At 45.1% G+C, this 19,802-nt stretch overlaps 1 protein-coding gene across 1 annotated transcript in view; it reads left to right on the forward strand.

Annotated features, from left to right (window-relative positions):
- LOC120042149 (protein O-mannosyl-transferase TMTC2-like) overlaps positions 1 to 19,802 on the forward strand; it is a 79,328-nt gene that overhangs the window by 46,029 nt on the left and 13,497 nt on the right. Inside the window, exons 3-8 of the mRNA XM_038987005.1 lie at positions 10,038 to 10,941; positions 11,252 to 11,366; positions 12,201 to 12,286; positions 13,462 to 13,646; positions 15,025 to 15,103; positions 18,487 to 18,608. Of these exons, the coding sequence (XP_038842933.1) occupies positions 10,038 to 10,941; positions 11,252 to 11,366; positions 12,201 to 12,286; positions 13,462 to 13,646; positions 15,025 to 15,103; positions 18,487 to 18,608 (1,491 nt within the window). The remainder of the gene's footprint in view (positions 1 to 10,037; positions 10,942 to 11,251; positions 11,367 to 12,200; positions 12,287 to 13,461; positions 13,647 to 15,024; positions 15,104 to 18,486; positions 18,609 to 19,802) is intronic.

Below are 19,802 nucleotides of genomic sequence, written 5' to 3' on the forward strand. Positions count from 1 at the left end.
AATTAGGGTCCAGAGTTGTTATCATTTCCTCGTTAGGTCATGTGGTCAGGGGAAACTCTGGGCCCTACTTAAGAGGATGCACGGGGCGAAGGACCCTGCATATGATTGGATGTTCCCTTTCTTGGCGTGTAATTAAAGTGTGACAGAAACAGTAGATTCCCTCGTTTGTCTCAATGAGGCCCGGGGCTGCAGATTAGCGCGACGGCGGTTGACGACCGCTTGATGAATGCCGTGGCAATTATCTTCCACAGAGGCGTTCAGCTGTGAAATGATGCCTGCGGTGGTAATTCCCTCACTCACTCTCTTTCTCTCTTTCTCACTCTTTTCTTGTCTGTGGTTAGATTGTATGTGTTTGTTTGTGCCAGAGCTGAGGAGTCTCACACGTTCTGTATTTAGTGGCATGTCTACAGAAGTGGGGAAGGCTACTTGTTTCTACAACTAGAACAATGTGCATGAAAGAGCAGTGTGTCATCAGTTAATGTAATGTAACAATCTATCTGTTGGCTAGTAGGTCTAACAATATGGCATATCTGAAGTAAAGTGATGGATAATGTTTGGCTTCCCTTTAGTTTCCTGACAACACTGGTGCAGTCTCTCTATTGCTCTATAGACAGCAATCCCAGAGAGAAGCAGGGTGGTCCAGTGGTCCCTCCATCCCAGTGGGGGATGGGAACCTATGACCTGTCCCATTAGGGGGTCCCTGTGCTAGCGCCACTTCAGCCTTTATAGCGAGTGGTATTCAGTAATGAGGTCCCTTCATCAAAGTCAGCCACTGAAGGCCGGACCCTAGTCCTGTCTGATTAACTGGGGGAATGTACCTAGTCAGGACAAAAGGCCCAACGTGTTAAGAGAAGTGTAAACGGCCTGGATGTCCCTGGTTGATGACATCAGAGTTCCATCAAAAACACTGGCCAATGGACTGCATCCACACAGAGGTGATACTCCGGGTGAAGTTTCCCCTCGGTACAGATCTAGGATCAGCTTTCTTCCCCAATCCTTACCTTAGAGTGATGCAACAAAAGTTTTGTATAATTTCTGCCGGTAGCTTTGAAAGTAAATCCCCTACAAATTGTGCACAATTGTGTAGAATGTCATCCATTCCATATGATATGTTACGAATTACAATTCGTACAATATGTTATGAATTTGTAAGTGCTTAAGATCCCGTTCAAATCAAATCAAACTTTATTTGTCACATGCGCCGAATACAACAAGTGTAGACCTTACTATGAAATGCTTACTTACAAGCCCTTAACCAACAGTACAGTTCAAGAAGAGTTAAGAAAATATTGACCAAATAAACTAAAGTAAAAAATTATAAAAAGTAACACAATAACATAACAATAACGAGGCTATATACAGGGGGTACCGATACCAAGTCAGTGTGCGGGGGTACAGGTTAAAGGTCATTTGTCCATGTAGGTAGGGGTGAAGTGACTATGCATTGATAATAAACAGCAGTGAGTAGCAGCAGTGTACAAAACAAATGGAGGGTTGGGGGGGTCAATGTAAATAGTCCGGTGGCCATTTGATTAATTGTTCAGCAGTCTTATGGCTTGGGGGTAGAAGCTGTTAAGGAGCCTTTTGATCCTAGACTTGGTGCTCCGGTACCGCTTGCCGTGCGGTAGCAGAGAAAACAGTCTATGACTTCGGTGACTGTAGTCTCTGACAATTTTATGGGCTTTCCTCTGACACAGCCTATTATATAGGTCCTGGATGGCAGGAAGCTTGGCCCCAGTGATGCACTGGGCAGTACGCACTACCCTCTGTAGCGCCTTATGGTCAGATGCCGAGCAGTTGCCATACCAGGTGGTGATGCAACCGGTCAGGATGCTCTCGATGGTGCAGCTGTAAAACCTTTTGAGGATCTGGGGACCCATGCCAAATCTTTTCAGTCTCCTGAGGTGGAAAAGGTTTTGTCGTGCCCTCTTCACGACTGTCTTGGTGTGATTGGACCATGATAGATTGTTAGGACACTACAGCCCCGTCCACTACAGCCCCGTTGATGTTATTGGGGGCCTGTTCGGCCCACCTTTTCCTGTAGTCCACAATACGCTCCTTTGTCTTGCTCACATTGAGGGAGAGGTTGCTGTCCTGGCACCACACTGCCAATTCTCTGACCTCCTCCCTGTAGGCTGTCTCATCGTAGCAAACTTAATGATGTTGGAGTTGTTGTTGGAGTCATGTTTAGCCACGCAGTTGTGGGTGAACAGGGAGTACAGGAGGGGCCCCAGTGTTGAGGATCAGGGTGGCAGACGTGTTGTTGCCTACCCTTACCACCTGGGGGCGGCCCGTCAGGAAGTCCAGGATCCAGTTGCAGAGGGAGGTGTTTAGTCCCAGGGTCCATAGTTTAGTGATGAGCTTCGTGGGTACTATGGTGTTGAACGCTGAGCTGTAGTCAATGAACAGCATTCTCACATAGGTGTTCCTTTTGTCCAGGTGGGAAAGGGCAGTGTGGAGTGCGATTGAGATTGCGCCCAGACTTGTGGAGGTCTTGGCTGATTTCTTTTGATTTTCCCATGATGTCAAGCAAAGAGGCGGTGCCTCAGAAAAAAAATGGTAAACCTCCACAAGTCTGGTTCATCCATGGGAGCAATTTCCAAATGCCTGAAGGTACCACATTCATCTGTACAAACAATTGTATGCAAGTATAAACACCATGGGACCACGCAGCCGTCATACCGCTCAGGGAGGAAACGCGTTCTGTCTCCTAGAGATGAACGTACTTTGGTGCGAAAAGTGCAAACTAATCCCAGAACAACAGCAAAGGACCTTGTGAAGATGCTGGAGGAAACCGGTACAAAAGTATCTATATCCACAGTAAAACGAGTCCTAAAAAAAGCCAGACTACGGTTTGCAACTGCACATGGGGACAACGATCTGACTTTTTGTAGAAATGTCCTCTGGTATGATGAAACAAAAATGGAACTGTTTGGCCATAATGACCATCGTTATGTTTGGAGGAAAAGTGGGAGGCTTGCAAGCCGAAGAACACCATCCCAACCGTGTAGCACGGGGGTGGCAGCATCATGTTGTGGGGGTGCTTTGCTGCAGGAGGGACTGGTGCACTCCACAAAATAGATGGCATCATGAGGGAGGGCAATTATGTGGATATATTGAAGCAACATCTCAAGACATCAGTCAGGAAGTTAAAGCTTGGTCGCAAATGGGTCTTCCAAATGGACAATGACCCCAAGTGTACTTCCAAAGTTGTGGCAAAATGGCTCGAGGACAACAAAGTCAAGGTATTGGAGTGGCCATCACAAAGCCCTGACCTCAATCCTATAGAACATTTGTGGGCAGAACTGAAAAAGCGTGTGCGAGTAAGGAGGCCTACAAACCTGACTCAGTTCCACCAGCTCTGTCAGGAGGAATGGGCCAAAATTCACCCAACTTATTGTGGGAAACTTGTGGAAGGCTACCTGAAACGTTTGACCCAAGTTAAACAATTTAAAGGCAATGCTACCAAACACTAATTGAGTGTATGTAACGTCTGACCCACTGGGAATGTGATGAAAGAAATAAAGGCTGAAATAAATCATTCTCTCTGCTATTTTTCTGACATTTCACATTCTTAAAATAAATTTGTGATCCTAACTGACCTACGACAAGGTCTTTTTACTAGGATCAAATGTCAGGAATTGTGAAAAACTGAGTTTAAATGTATTTGGCTAAGGTGTATGTAAACTTCCGACTTCAACTGTACGTACGGTCACTGTGGGGACAACGTCGTTGATGCACTTATTGATGAAGCCGATGACTGAGGTGGTATACTCCTCAATGCCATTGGATGAATCTGTGAACATATTCCAGTCAGTGCTAGCAAAACAGTCCTGTAGCGTACCGTCCACTTCATCTGAACACTTTCGTATTGAGCGAGTCACTGGTACTTCCTGCTTTAGTTTTTGCTTGTAAGCTTGGAGTAAAGGTGGTCTAGAGTATTTTTTTCCTCCTCTGGTTGCACATGTGACATGCTGGTAAAATTTGGATAAAACTGATTTAAGTTTCCCTGCATTAAAGTCCCCGGCCACTAGGAGCGCCGCTTCTGGGTGAGCATTTTCTAGTTTGCTTATAGAGTTGGTCTTATAGAGTTGGTTGAGTGCGGTCTTAGTGCCAGCATCGATCTGTGGCGGTAAATAGACGGCTACGAATAATATAGATGAGAACTCTCTTGGTAGATAGTGTGGTCTACAGCTTATCATAAGGTACTCTATCTCAGGCGAGTAGTACCTCGAGACTTCTTTAATATTAGACATCGCGCACCAGCTGTTATTGACAAAAATACACACCCCCACCACTCGTCTTACCAGACGTAGCTTCTCTGTTCAGCTGGTGCATTTAAAATCCCTCCAGCTCTATTTTATCCGTGTCGTCGTTCAGCCACGACTCGTGAAACATAAGATATTACAGTTCTTAATGTCCCGTTGGTAGGATAATCTTAATCATAGGTCATCAATTTTATTTTCCAATGATTGCATGTTAGCAAGTAGAATTGATGGCAGTGGGAGTTTACTCGCTCGCCAACGGATTCTCAAAGGCAGCCTGATCTGCGTCCTCTTTTCCTCCGTCTTTTCTTCACGCAAATGACGGGGATCTGGGCCTGGTCCCAGGAGAGCAGTATATCTTTCTCGTCGGACTCGTTAAAGGAAAAAGCTTCCTCCAGTTTGTGGTGAGTAATCCCAGTTCTGATGTCCAGAAGTTATTTTCGGTCATAAGAGACGGAAGCAGCAACATTATGTACAAAATAAGTAAAAAAATAAGTTACAAACAACACAAAAACAACCTTACAAAATAGCACAATTGGTTGCAGGCATGTAAAACGTCAGCCATCCTCTTCGGCGCCATCTTAACAGTCTCTGAGTAGTGGGGAAACTAGGGGCAACTTCATCCTACACCCAGATATTGTGGCAGCGCTGCGATGTCAAGCATTGTAAGGATCAGGCTAGGGATAGGAGTGCAACAGTGGCCTGGCTATCATACCCAATGTTACTGTTTTAACTCTAACTAAAAGAATATGGTCCAAGAAGGCCCAACCAAGGCCCATATACCAGGAGGATTTATGAGGAGGATGGGGAGTGTAAACGGGACGTGACTTTATAGAGGAAGTCCATAGGCTCTTTCCCCCTGCTGCTTTCTGTCAGTCCACAGGCAGCTTTATGAGAGAGTCAACTAATGTCAACCTAATCCCGCTGTGTCTTCAAACACGTCTTGAACAGCGCCAACAGACACTAGTAACAGTACGATGGGTATTAGAGGACCACACGCAGCAGAGGACAATGTTTGAACATGGCTAATGATGAATGACAAACACAATGAGGAGATAAGAATGGGCTGGTCACCATGTTATTTTAAAAGAGAGATAGGGAGAGAGGGAGAGAGAGAGACAGGGAGAGAGAGAGGGACACAGGGAGAGGGAGACAGAGAGAGAGAGGGACAGAGGGGGAGGGAGGGAGGGAGAGAGAGAGGGACAGAGGGAGAGGGAGGGACAGTGCCCATGCGGATGGAAAGCAGAGATGTAGTGAAGAGAGCAGTAATAATCCACAGTGTGTGAGATCTGTGGAGAGCGCAGGGTTTAGATGAAAGCCTTTGCCGGAGTGGGACTGCAGCTTTGACATGCTGCAGGGGATTATTCCGGCTCTTTTAACCAGCCACAGATCTTGTGAGCTCCAATAAGAGAGCTGCTCTGATGCTGGAAATAAAGTAACTCTAACTCAAACAGATAAATCATCAATGATCCTAGCATTGCCTTGGGTGACTTCGACTACCTCTAGAATCCAATCACATCAAATCAATCCACATAAAATTAAGTCAAATGTTATTTGTAAAGTTATTTTTGCAAAATCATTTTTCACAGAATAGCCAGATGAGTTGTGAAATAGAATGATACAGAGAGAAAGGTTGAAGTTCGTAATAGAAAAAAGTGCAGAAAAGTAAGCAGGTGAGTTTATCTTCATAGTGCTTTAGAGGAATTTGGTGGAGTTTCAGACTCTCACTCAGAATTGAAGGACAATTCAGCGACCATTTTGTCTCAATTTACCCTGATTGAGGAATCGCCATCAACGTCGACAGACCGCGGCTTTGGCCTTTTGAGTCCGAGATTGATCTTCAAGTAAATTAAGGAAAGATTGGGGAATTGGGAGAGGAAACCTACTGGAAGGTGAAATGGAGCCACATTTAATTTTTCATACAGCATTTTCCCCAGACAAGAAGAACAAGACGATCCCATCAATAACCTCATCTCATCTGTGTAAAAATACAGAGCCTCTTCCTTTGTGTGTCTGCTTTCTGGTTCAGAAATCAATATCCAAATCTTCCCTCTGATTTTCTTACTCCCTTCAGCCCAAAAATCTTTAAATCTCCCCGGTCATATTTGATATCTTTCTACAGAAAGAGAAGAATGAAAACACAGATTTTCTGTAATTGGTTTATCTCACAGTCACATGTACCTCATCTCAAAGGAAATCTTCTCCTCCTCAGAGAGATGAAATTGTCTCACACTCTCAGTTCTGAAGTGAAGGCCCAACAAATGAAGCATGTCTATTGTCCAGGACAAGTCAATCCTAATAAACTCCTTAGTCCTAATTTAAGGGTAATTGGAGATGCAGGTTTCAAAAACTCGTACGCACTAGTATGGTCATAACCTTCGCTGAGCAGGCCTATTTGAAAATAGTTTCTCTCTGAGCTCTCTTTTGAGAGTTAACTGGGGCTATGTTTATGTGCTTATGAATATATTTGATTTGATATCCTGAATGTACATTACTTCCAGCTGAACTGTAGGCTACTGACACTTTTAAAGAGGATTTTCTCTGTTTACAGTTAGGAGCACAATGACATTGTTTGAGAAATAATCCATCAGGTTTAAACTGTACGACATCATTCTTTGGCAATGAGACGAACCATTTTCATACTGCCGTGCCAACCGGAGCCATACTGTGCTGGCTCTGATCCTTTCTGTTCACATTGACCTTTGCAGCGTGACAACCGTAACTATAGTAGATGCGTGACCAGGCCAGTGCAGTACAGCTCAGCTCGGCATGGCTCGGCTCGGCATGACTCGCCTCGCCATGACTCGGTGCGGTTTAGGAGTGTGAAAAGAGGGTGAGAACTAGACACCTAGGCTGTGCAGCTGCCTGGCTGCCTATGTCATGCTGGGGATAACACTCTTACTCAGTCTACTCATCTCTGTAGTGCTCAGAGATTATTTAATATTTACTTTGTAACCTAATTTAAAGTAGGGAGTACATTTGGTCTGTAATTGCGAAACAGCCTGAAATGTTCAATGGCCTGGTGAGATTGTGATGAAAACACTTACACACACAGACACACACACACACACACACACACACACACACACACACACACACACACACACACACACACACACACACACACACACACACACACACACACACACACACACACACACACACACGGCTGTCATGCCACCCCCACAGATTCAGCCAGAGTTCACTGGAGGCCGGTGTGTGGATGGAAGCCACACTCTCTGTATGTACTGTACAGTAGGGAGAAGAGAAAACTCCCTGGTCTCTGTCTGGACAGTAGGAAGCCTCATGCCGTCGGCCTGGCCGATAAATATTTTAAAAAGCGTCCATACAGATTCCTCCAAATTAATTACATTTCTTCTTTAGACCATCAGACCAACGGATGATGATAAACTGGATTATGAGATCACAATACATCATAAGGGGGCCATACATGCTTATGACAAGTGTTATAATGCATTCAAACTGCATCATAATGCGTTATACCTGCAGGCTTGAAGTAAAGTGTTTCCCCAACTTTCTCCTGAGAGAGAGCAATATGTTCTGTTCAACTGGTATATGTGTCAATACATTCCTTTCACAGCTGCAGCCTCTCTCTTCCGGACTGCGGTGACCCCTAAGCCTAGACAGATGTGATTTAATTAGCCAGAATCGGGCGGGGGTGGGGGGGTCAAGGACGTGACCGGACAACCTTCCGTAACCATAGCAACGGTAACTCTAGACTTTAAAGTTTTGCTGACCTGTCCAGAGGACAGGGCCCGTATTCACAAGGTATGAGTCAGAGTGCTGATCTAGGATCAGGTTCCTCCGTGTCCATATAATCATATTCATTATGATATAAAAGACTGATCAGCACTCTTACTAAACCAGATCAGCACTCCTACTCTGAATATGGGCCCAGGAGTGTGACCCTGTAAAACAAAGTGAAATGATATTTGAGCTCTACTTATCATACAGTTGTCCCCTGGCTGCTTTCTGTTTCAGCCTTTTTTGATTCGAGTAGTGCTCTAATCTATTCATCAAAAAATAAAATTCCCAGATTTTTATGAGCCTAACATGCCAAAAAAGGTCTTAATTCCTATGCCAGATATGTATTCATAAAGCCATTAGGAACTGTAAAAATAGCAAACAATCTCTCTTAAAGTCCATTTCCCTCTGAGAAGTTCATGAGGGGATGGGTTAGTAACATTTGGCAGTTGTAATGAAGTCTAACTACAGTAACGTCCCTGATGGAGCTGAAAGCTGAACGTGATGACAGGCCAGTGGAAGGTGTTTAATAAGGAACCTGACGCTGATCATGCTACGGCATTAATCCTCTTATAGCTGTAAACAGAATCTACATAGCGACACAGTGAGCTCTGAGCTGATTAAACATCACTCTCCACTCTACTGAAATGGGCCAACAATCTGAAACAGGCCCTCCCCACTCTACTTCTCCCAGCATACACAAGGGCAGCATCTGACATGGCACCCTATTCCCTTCACTATGTATGGATTAGGGTGCCATTTCAGAACCCACCCTAGGCCTGAGTTGTGCAGTCAAATTGCACTCAAGGGACTTAGCTAGTCTAAACACATAGCCTATTTGGGCATACAAGACACCATGCTACAATACATGGACGGATCTGTTCTATATCAAATTTAGAGGCATTACTTTGCAGGAAGATGGATGAACGGAACAAGAATGAGAGAAACACAGTGTAGCCGTGATGTCATCGTATGCAGTTGGTAGAAGGGTCCAGTGTCCTGGTCTATTGGTCATGTATAGTAGGTGCTCTGTTTATTTGACATGTCTTTATTGGGGCAAAGGAAACTGTTTAAAAACTCCACTGGCACCAGTGCTCCAACATTTTAGAGGTCAATTTTTATTTAACCTTGATTTAACCAGGAAACGCATGGTTAAATTAAAGGGAATTAATTTAAATGTATATTTTAATGTACATAGGCCTAACTGTAATTAATGTAGGTATGAGCTTAGCATACATTTACATTGAGTTTCACAGCTACTTTATTGGGCAGTAATAGCATATGTTCACCTGGAATTGGCCTAGCCTACCAGTATTTCTCATCCCACCGTCAAATGAGAAGAATCCTTGTCCTTTAGGGCATTATTCTATTAAATCAAACTGAAACATATGAATAGAGGTCGACACCAACATGGAGGGTCATTTGATAAAGATTCCCACAAGTATGTTTTCTGATGAATGTGAAGTGTTAATATCCCCCATTTAGTCTCTCAGTGCTATCAATGCTTAATTTCTCAAAAAATGCTTTCTGTGTTTGTGTAGCAACAGAGCCATATTATTTCTGTCCGTTGTAGATACTTTTTTTCAGAGGACTTGCCAATAATACACAGAGTGCTTGGCTGTGTCAATTGCGCATGAACACGGCTTGAGCCCTGGGCAGCTTTTGCAAAAACATTCCTTCCATTTCATTCCTCATTTCTAAACAGTTCTATTCTAGAAATTCCTCGTGATGTGAAATCAAAATTCTAAATTTCGCACTGATGTATATGAATACACACCAAATAAACCAAAACCAAATGCTTCTGTGTTAAAGAAAATATCTACTACTTAGTCTAATAGATGTGACTTAGTATCAGCCAACAAACTATTTCTAGTTACCAATGCATTCCCAGAATGCGAGCAGGAACGTTTTCAGAATGCTAAAGTTTTCTAAAAGTTCCCTGAACGTTTCACAGAAGTCCCAGGGTAGTTCCCATAACATTCCTATAATGTTTTCTCTCTCCTACAGAAGAGGAACACCACTGTACTGCTGAGTCTGAGTGTGTTGGCCTCCTGGGGCGTGCTTCTCCTGGCTGCTCGTCTCTACTGGATGGGTAACAAGCCCCCCAACTTCTCCAACTCAGACAACCCGGCGGCCGACTCGCCACACCTTCTCACACGAACACTGACCTTCCTCTACCTGCCCGCCGCCAACGCCTGGCTCCTCCTATGCCCTGTCCAGCTCAGCTTCGATTGGTCCATGGACGCTCTACCGCTAATCAAGACCTTTTCTGATTGGAGGAACCTTCACACCGTGGCCTTCTATGCTGGATTTACTCTCCTGGCCTGGTATGGCCTCCGTAGCAGTAGCAGCCCCGACTCCAAGGCCAAGGAGACCAATGGGAAAGCTCACTTGGCGAACGGGAAGGCCCTCACCAATGGGCACAGCTACCATCCTCCAGACGGCAACCACAACAACCACAACATAAACTCAGAGCAGGGCTCTCCAAAGACCAATGGGAAAACCACCCTCAACGGGAATGGGTTCACCAAAACCTACCAATGTTCCCCTCGGACCACCCACCCCTCCCTCCCCTCCCTTGCCACCCTCCCCTCCACGGAGAACGTGGTGGTCTTCTCCCTGGGCCTACTCTCGCTGCCCTTCCTCCCGGCCACAAACCTCTTCTTCTATGTGGGCTTTGTGGTGGCCGAGCGGCTGCTGTACATACCCAGCATGGGCTTCTGTCTGCTGGTGGCGGTGGGGATCCGGGCCCTGTACGTCAGGCTGAGAACCAGGGGCCCCAGGGTCGTGCTGCTGGGTCTGTGCGCGGGCCTGGTGCTGCTGTACGGCATCAAGACGGTGCTGAGGAACAGGGACTGGAGCAACGAGGAGATGCTCTACAAGTCAGGGATCAGTGTTAACCCCGCTAAAGGTAGTGTGGAGGAGACTGTTGACTAACCAACACATTCTGGAATATGGGCCTTTGGTTTGGTACTTTAGTCCCACTGTGATAAAGTTAGGCCTGAGAATTACATCACTCTCATGTAGATTAAAACATTTTTCAGTTCTATATTATTCTAGGTCCAGGACTAGGCTTATTCTATGGCTGACAAACTGGCCCATAAAGAATAAAGAATATGTCATAAATTATTTGTAATCTTTCCTCATAAATGCAAAACTCAAGATCTTTCCATTACATAATACCTGTATACACTTGACAGACACCTGTCTCTCTTTGTTAGCATGGGGCAACTTGGGAAACGTCCTGAAGAACCAGGGCAAGATGGCAGAGGCGGAGAGGGCGTACCGGAATGCCCTGTATTACCGGGGAAACATGGCTGACATGTTGTATAATCTGTGAGTGTGAGATGTGTCATCTCTGCATCTCTCCACTACCTCAACAAGGATGAAGGGCCATGAAAGCTGCCATCCATCAATACTGCTTAGACAGACAGGGAGAATAACAGGGGATAGAGGGAGAGGGGGAGAGGCTAGGGGCAGAGAGAGAGAGAGAGAGAGAGAGAGAGAGCGAGAGAGAGAGAGAGAGCGAGAGAGAGAGAGAGAGAGAGAGAGAGCGCTAGAGAGAGAGAGAGAAAGAGAGAGAGAGAGCGCTAGAGAGAGAGAGCGAGAGAGAGAGAGAGAGAGAGAGAGCGCTAGAGAGAGAGAGAGAGAGAGAGAGAGAGAGAGAGAGAGCGCTAGAGAGAGAGAGAGGAAATGGGTTGTTTTATCCCTAGATGGGATCCTGTTCCCCTTGACAGTGATTTCATGAATCATGATTTGCGGGGCTCTGGGAAACATGAAGGCAGTTCTAATACCCACATTTACCCTCCGAGTGTCAAAGGTGCCAAGCCTCATAACCGGCCCACATTCCCGCTCACCTGACAGTGTTTTCTTCCCCTCTCTCTACTCCCTGTCCCCCTGTCAAGAAACAGGAAGTCACCTTTGTCAACAAACACATTTCTGTGTTTACATGACACACCTTTAATGAAGGTGTCGCTCTGAGATTACTGATGGTTAACAAATAAACCGAATAAACCGAGTGTCACTAAACACTGTCTAATGTTATGCTGCAATTAGATTTAAAAAACCCAAACAGTCAGAGTTGCCACATGGTTTCCCTGATTGCCCTGTAGACCTCTCTTTCCTCTGCTTCATTCTACCATAATTCTGGACCTGTCTTCTTTCCACCAGGGGTTTGCTGCTTCAAGAGAACCACAGGTCCTCAGAGGCACTGCATTACTATAAGCTGGCCATTGGGAGCAGGCCAACTCTGGCGTGTAAGTATTGCTAAGAGACCATTTCCTAAAATGGCGTATTGCGGGGCTGAAGTGATTGTGATCGGGGCCCGGCCGGTGGAGATGAAAGGAGCTGATACGGGACCTGCCTAATGGGTTGTCTCTAACATTGTTTAATTCAATTACATGAATTGAATGTTACATTCAGGTTTTCATCACGGCCCAGTGTTAATGCTGAGTTAGTTGTCATGTCTGGCCCATTTCAGAGGTCTATCGGACCGTTTCAGCCAACAGTCTAATGGAAGTCAATCTCACTCTTGACTGCTCGCGTATGTAATGTGTAGACATATTTTACTGTATCAGACTCTAGCAGAGGACGGGGAAAGCAGGGGATTTGGGTTGCATGAGTTACTTGTTAATTCCTCAGTTTTTCCCATCAACCTCTCTTTCAACCTCTCTGGACTCTACTCACACACTCACACACACTACACTGACACTCCAACACACACACACAAACTGTCACGGATCCCTCCGGAACTGTCATTACGCACACCTGGTCCCTATTCCCATTGATTAGTAATTGTATAAGTGTGCCCTTTGTTCACCATTGTCTGGTTGATTATTGTTCCAAAGTCCGTTGGTCGTTTGAATACCTGTGCTGTGTTGTTTTGGCTTTCGTGGCACATATATTGTGCAGATGATTATGGGTCTCGTCCCGTGTGGTATCATTGTGCGATTGTATATTTATTCGAGGTACCCCTCGCTCTTTTGTTTGGGTTTCTACCCTGTGTTTTGTATATGTGTTTATTTGGTGTTCGTCCCTGTGCCTTTACACGGCACGCTGTAATTTGGGAAATAAAAAACCCTATTACGCATTCCTGCGCCTGTCTCCCTACCCTTTATACCAACGTGACAGTAAGTAAGCATTTCACTGTAAAGTCTACACCTGTTGTATTCAACGCATGTGACAAATAAAATGTGATTCGTTTTCTTGTCCCTAAACCTTTTCCCTGCTTCTATCTATCCCCTCTGTTTCTCCATTTCTACCCCCCTCTCTTCCTGCTCTAATCCTCCACCTCTGCCCCCTCTCTTCCCCCATTTCTAATCCTCTACCTTCTCTCTCCCTCATTCCTCTTCCTCTGTCCTCCCTTTCCCCCTCCTCCACCCCGTCTTCTCCCTCTGTTCCTCCTCCTCTGCCCCCTCTCGTCACCCCACAGCGGCCTACTTGAACACAGGCATCATCCTGATGAACCAGGGCGGTCTGGAGGAGGCCAAGAGGACCTTTGTAACCTGCGCTGAGATCCCAGACGAGAACCTGAAGGACCCCCATGCCCACAAGAGCTCCGTCACCAGCTGCCTGTACAACTTGGGCAAGCTGCTCCACGAGCAGGGCCTGCAGGAGGTATGATACTACACTGCCCTGTACTCTACACTACAGTGGAGACAGGGCAGTGGCTGAGACGTAGAAATGCAATGGATAGAATCTATAAAAGTACACTTCAATACAGTACATTAGAACCAGTGCAATGGCCGAGATGTAGAAATAAAATGAATAGCATGTATAGAGGTGCACTACACTACTGTACAGTGGAGCCATGGCAGAAACATAGAAATAGAATGTATGGAGGTGCACTACACTACTGTACAGTGGAGCCATGGCAGAAACATATAAATAGAATGTATGGAATGTATGGAGGTGCACTACAGTACAGTGGAGCCATGGCAGAAACATATAAATAGAATGTATGGAGGTGCACTACACTACTGTACAGTGGAGCCATGGGAGAAACATATAAATAGAATGTATGGAGGTGCACTACAGTACAGTGGAGCCATGGCAGAAACATATAAATAGAATGTATGGAGGTGCACTACAGTACAGTGGAGCCATGGCAGAAACATATAAATAGAATGTATGGAGGTGCACTACAGTACAGTGGAGCCATGGCAGAAACATAGAAATAGAATGTATGGAGGTGCACTACAGTACAGTGGAGCCATGGCAGAAACATATAAATATAATGTATGGAGGTGCACTACAGTACAGTGGAGCCATGGCAGAAACATAGAAATATAATGTATGGAGGTGCACTACAGTACAGTGGAGCCATGGCAGAAACATATAAATAGAATGTATGGAGGTGCACTACAGTACAGTGGAGCCATGGCAGAAACATATAAATAGAATGTATGGAGGTGCACTACAGTACAGTACAGTGCAGTGGAGCCATGGCAGAAACATATAAATAGAATGTATGGAGGTGCACTACAGTACAGTACAGTGGAGCCGTGGCAGAAACATAGAAATAGAATGTATGGAGGTGCACTACAGTACAGTACAGTGGAGCCATGGCAGAAACATATAAATCCAATGTATAGAATGTATAGAGGTGCACTACACCACAGTACAGTGGAGTCATGGCAGAAACATAGAAATATAATGTATGGAGGTGCACTCCACCACAGTACAGTGGAGCCATGACAGAAACATATAAATACAATGGATAAGATGTATACAGCAAATGTAGTTTGATAGCATACTGTGATAGTGTACTTAAGCTCTTGAGTTTCTGAAAACTAGCTTAAGCTTCCGGCCTTGGCTTTATATGAGCTCAGTTACTGCTCAAATTAACTAACTCTTCATCTATGACAAAATGACAGAGCTGACTAGACTCATCTTCCTGAAGCCCTTTCCATTAGACAGTGAGGAAGAGGCTTTGTGGATGGTGACACACTGATGAAACACATTGTGACTAACTGCCCTCCCCCCTCTATGACAGGAGGCTCTGTCTGTCTATAAAGAAGCGGTGCAGAAAATGCCGAAGCAGTTTGCACCTCAGAGTCTCTACAACATGATGGGTGAGTAATAGCAGGAGAACATTTATTTTTTCACTAATATTTTGGGGGGATTTTTCCCCCATCTCTACTCACCAAGTTCAATAAACACGGCACTTTACAAAACAAATACAGTTCATACATTCTCATACATCAGGGTTACCCGACTCTTACCCTACGAGGTCCACAGCCTGCTGATTTTCTGTCTTTCCCCAAAATGAATTGCACACACCTGGTGTCCCATGTATAAATCAGTCCCTGATTAGAAGGGAACAATGAAAAAATGGGGTCCCGGGTTTAGTTTGAGGGTCATATATCATCATGTACTGTATTGTTAACATCCTAGAATCTGGTGAAAGGGAATGAAGGAGGAAAGGTGAGCATTTTCTAAAGGTTGACATGTTTAAGCACAGACCAAGCTCAACCAGTGAAAGTGTTTCCCAGGATCAAAACCAGGACCAACCCATGTCCGGGAGACTGTTTCTGTTTCCTACCCCAGCTCACCATATCACTCTACCCTAGATCCCTCTCCACTCTACCATCACTCTACCCTGGATCACTCTCCACTCTACCATCACTCTACCCTGGATCACTCTCCACTCTACCATCACTCTACCCTAGATCACTCTCCACTCTACCATCACTCTACCCTGGATCACTCTCCACTCTACCATCACTCTACCCTAGATCACTCTCCACTCTACCAACACTCTACCCTGGATCACTCTCCACTCTACCCTAGATCGCTCTCCACTCTACCATCACTCTACCCTAGATCACTCTCCACTCTACCCTAGATCGCTCTCCACTCTACCATCACTCTACCCTAGATCGCTCTCCACTCTACCCTAGATCACTCTCCACTCTACCATCACTCTACCCTAGATCACTCTCCACTCTACCATCACTCTACCCTAGATCACTCTCCACTCTACCATCACTCTACCCTAGATCACTCTCCACTCTACCATCACTCTACCCTAGATCACTCTCCACTCTACCAACACTCTACCCTGGATCACTCTCCACTCTACTATCACTCTACCCTAGATCACTCTCCACTCTACCATCACTCTACCCTGGATCACTCTCCACTCTACCCTAGATCGCTCTCCACTCTACCATCACTCTACCCTGGATCACTCTCCACTCTACCCTAGATCGCTCTCCACGCTACCATCACTCCACCCTAGATCACTCATCACTCTACCATCACTCTACCCAAGATCACTCCACTGCACCATCACTCTACCCTAGATCACTCTCCACTCTACCCTAGATCACTCTCCACTCTACCCTAGATCACTCTCCACTCCACCATCACTCTACCTGAGATTGCTCTCCACTCTACCCTAGATCCCTGTCTAGCACAGTGTTCTGCAGGGCTGACAGTCAGGAATTGAAATGGAGTTGACAGGTATCTCTGGTATTCTGTTCATGGGGAAGCAAACTAATTTGTCCGCTGAGGTAGATTTAGTTTGACAGTCTATCTGGAGCCATGTCAGGCTTTTGACTTAGCCAATTGCTGAAGGTGAAAAGCTGGGTAGTGGCAACAACTTTGACGCATGACGAGGAAGACTTGGCACAGGGAGACGACTTTAATCATCCAAATATCCTTCTTAATTCCTACCTATCACATATGATTATTCTCCTCATCTTTGATTCATGTAATTGAGGAATATGTGTTTAGAATGACTCATTCTGGTGGTAGTAGAACAACCTGCGTATGGTCTTCAGTTCCCCCCCCCCACCCCCCCCCCCCCCCCCCCAAAAGAGATTTCCCCATATTATCTCCATGAAACGAAGCTATTTGATGTGCTTTAAGCAGATAACATCGGTTTAATTCCATTCCAACACCACAGCTCCAAAATATGCAGGCAATCCTAATGTAGATGTGAATCAGGATTCGAAGGGAATTCAAACTAAGCTGGCTATAATAAGTCATGTCCCATGTTGTGTTATTCTATCACTAATTACATTATTAGAAGCCCTTCCTGATTGCATGGTTGAGATTGCTGTGCCGTGTCGGCAACATTCTTGGGATGACGCGTGGTGGGGGCCTGAGAAGAGGGAGAGTGTTTGTTCAGGTGAGAGGGGGGCTGTCATCAGGGCCACGGGGATCGGCGCCGCTGCGCTGGGATCAGATCTGGGATTCTCACGGCTTTGAGAACAGAGACATTCTCCGAGAGAAACTGGTCACGTTCCAACTGAAATTGGGGTCAGGGGTTTAATTTAACGGAGGAATATTTATTTTTTATTGGTGGAATGACGAGTGTTTTTAGGAATGGAGGACTGGAAATGGGTTGGGCTCCATCTGCCTTGTTATCAGCCGTGCACCTGTTGGAGATCTATTATAGAACTCTATTCATCAGACACTGGGAGCACTGGAGCATGTCATCATATCAGAAGTCACAGGCAGGGAGAGAGCAGCGGTGAGGTAGCTTCCATGCAACCAGCAGTTTTTACATTGTGCTGTGTAAATACTCTCTTGGTTGCATGGAAGGTAGTGGTGAGTCTGCTCTCACCCGACTCACTGTCCCTCCGCTCTATCTTCCTCCTCTGAGAAAAGGGGACAGTCTTCCAGCTGATGGGGAAACTTAAGTCGCACTGCATTATTTTTTGCCTCATGCACCAATTCATGTTGTTACTCCTATGACCAGAGAAAGTGAAATATACCTCGATATTAAAAAAGACACAAGCAGCTAATAACAACAGGTCATAGAAACAAATTGCTATACTCATTAATTGCAGCTGCAGTGCTGGTTTTAGCATGAGTGGAAGTAGGGAGAACATATTTTATGGCTTATGAAAGTGTTGAACAAAGTGTTGGCAGTGCTGAGTAACAACAAACATGAACTTACTCATAAAAACAGCAGCTCTTTGCTCTCTCTCTAGTCATGGTTTTGAAATCTCACAGTATCAACTCTGAGGTATTTGATTGGCCAACGGTAGGCCTATAGGTGCACTTGATTTGCTCTCTCGGCTTGCCGGGTAGGCGGAGTTCTACATTCACACACATGAAATGGTTCAAAATGGGAACACTTTACCTTCCCGGGGCTAGGACTGCTGAATCAAGTGCACCAACAGCGCAAAAACGAATAAAAAAAAAAGGAACGCAAGGCTTTATCATTGGGTTTTGTACAGAAATGTTTGGTGATCGACTAGGAATGCCTTGGATCGCGATCGACCGGTTGGTGACCAATGCACTAGATAGATAGAAAGGAAAGTCACAGAACCCATCATACAACATCTTTGATACGAGTCTTCCTCTTATTATAAAGTGTCAGAGAAGCCATTGAGTCATGGGTCTCTCTACGACCCCTTTCCTCTGACCTCTGAATGTTGACCCCCCCATACAGTAGGAGAGGCCGTATCGCCCATGACCTGTGACCTTTAACCCCTAACAGGAGAGGCCTACATGAGGCTGAATAGGCTGGAGGAGGCGAGCCACTGGTACAGAGAGTCGCTCAGGGCCAAGCCAGACCACATCCCCGCACACCTGACCTACGGGAAACTCCTGTCCATCATTGTAAGTCTCTCCTCTACCAACCTCTTTAAGGCCAGACAATTCCTCACATTCATTGATTACAGCTGCATAAAAGTGCATTTTTATTACATTTTTTACAACAGAACACGACAAAAGACAGAAACTAGAGATGCACTGATGTGGATATTCTGGGATATCTGATATTTCTTTGCAATATCAACCACTACAGACATTTCTGTTTCATTTGATGTCTTTTTTTTACCATTCTAGTACAGATACAAACAAAATGTCTATGTTCATAAGGCTAATAAGAAAATATGTAAAATAGCCTAAATATGGGAAAGGAGTAATAATTTGTATTTTCATAACAAAGTAGAAAGTTCAGGACAACTCAAGGAAGCGCATCAGGTATGATCTGATGTGTAGAAAATAATATTTGTATTCCTTTGAATGAATTTCTGCCAGTCATCCCGTGCAGAATCGTGCAGTTTTGACACGTTTCAGATATGCATTGAAATATATGTGACCGGTTACAGGGTCTGAGGTGTTTGACGCTAGTTCCTACTTACGTCAGAATACTTTCAAAGTAGAATTCCGAAATGTTACGTTGCCATGGAAACCATATGATTACAATCCAAATGAGAGGAACCAGATGCTTTGTGTGACGCCCATAGCATTGGAAATGTTCGGTTCAATAGCACCTTGGCCCTCTTCTATCTCTGCCTCTATGAGAATCATCCTTGTATAATATAATGTTGAGATAATGGAGAGAAAATGATGGTTGGACAGCATTAAGATTCCCATGGGGCAGTGCGTTCCTCGAGGACATACTTTTCAGAAAACGTTATTTTATAGAAGAATCGAGCTTCGACCCCGGGCGAGATGGACATGTCAGACCTGTAGGTGTAGATATCATAATCTGGGTCTGTGTCATTGTCCACCTGTTTAGGGAACAAAACAGCCCACTGCCAAGTGTCATAATAAAATGTATGTTCAATTTTGTTAGAGGAGTAGAATCCAACCCAGGTGTAATAGAGTTTGTTCTTCCAATCAGTGAAGGTCTTCTTGATGAACAGGCGAGCGCAGGCGTGGCCATCTTTAGTGTAGAGCTGCAGACTGACATCAGAGTCAACTGGAGGTATGTTAACAGGAATCTTCCGGTCAGAGTCATCATACTTAGGGCTGCTCATGATGACAGAGTGCAAGTTGATCAGGAGCCTGACCTGCAGGCCGGGG

The sequence above is a fragment of the Salvelinus namaycush genome, unplaced genomic scaffold, assembly GCF_016432855.1.
Source record: "Salvelinus namaycush isolate Seneca unplaced genomic scaffold, SaNama_1.0 Scaffold620, whole genome shotgun sequence".
Lineage (NCBI taxonomy): Eukaryota > Metazoa > Chordata > Actinopteri > Salmoniformes > Salmonidae > Salvelinus > Salvelinus namaycush.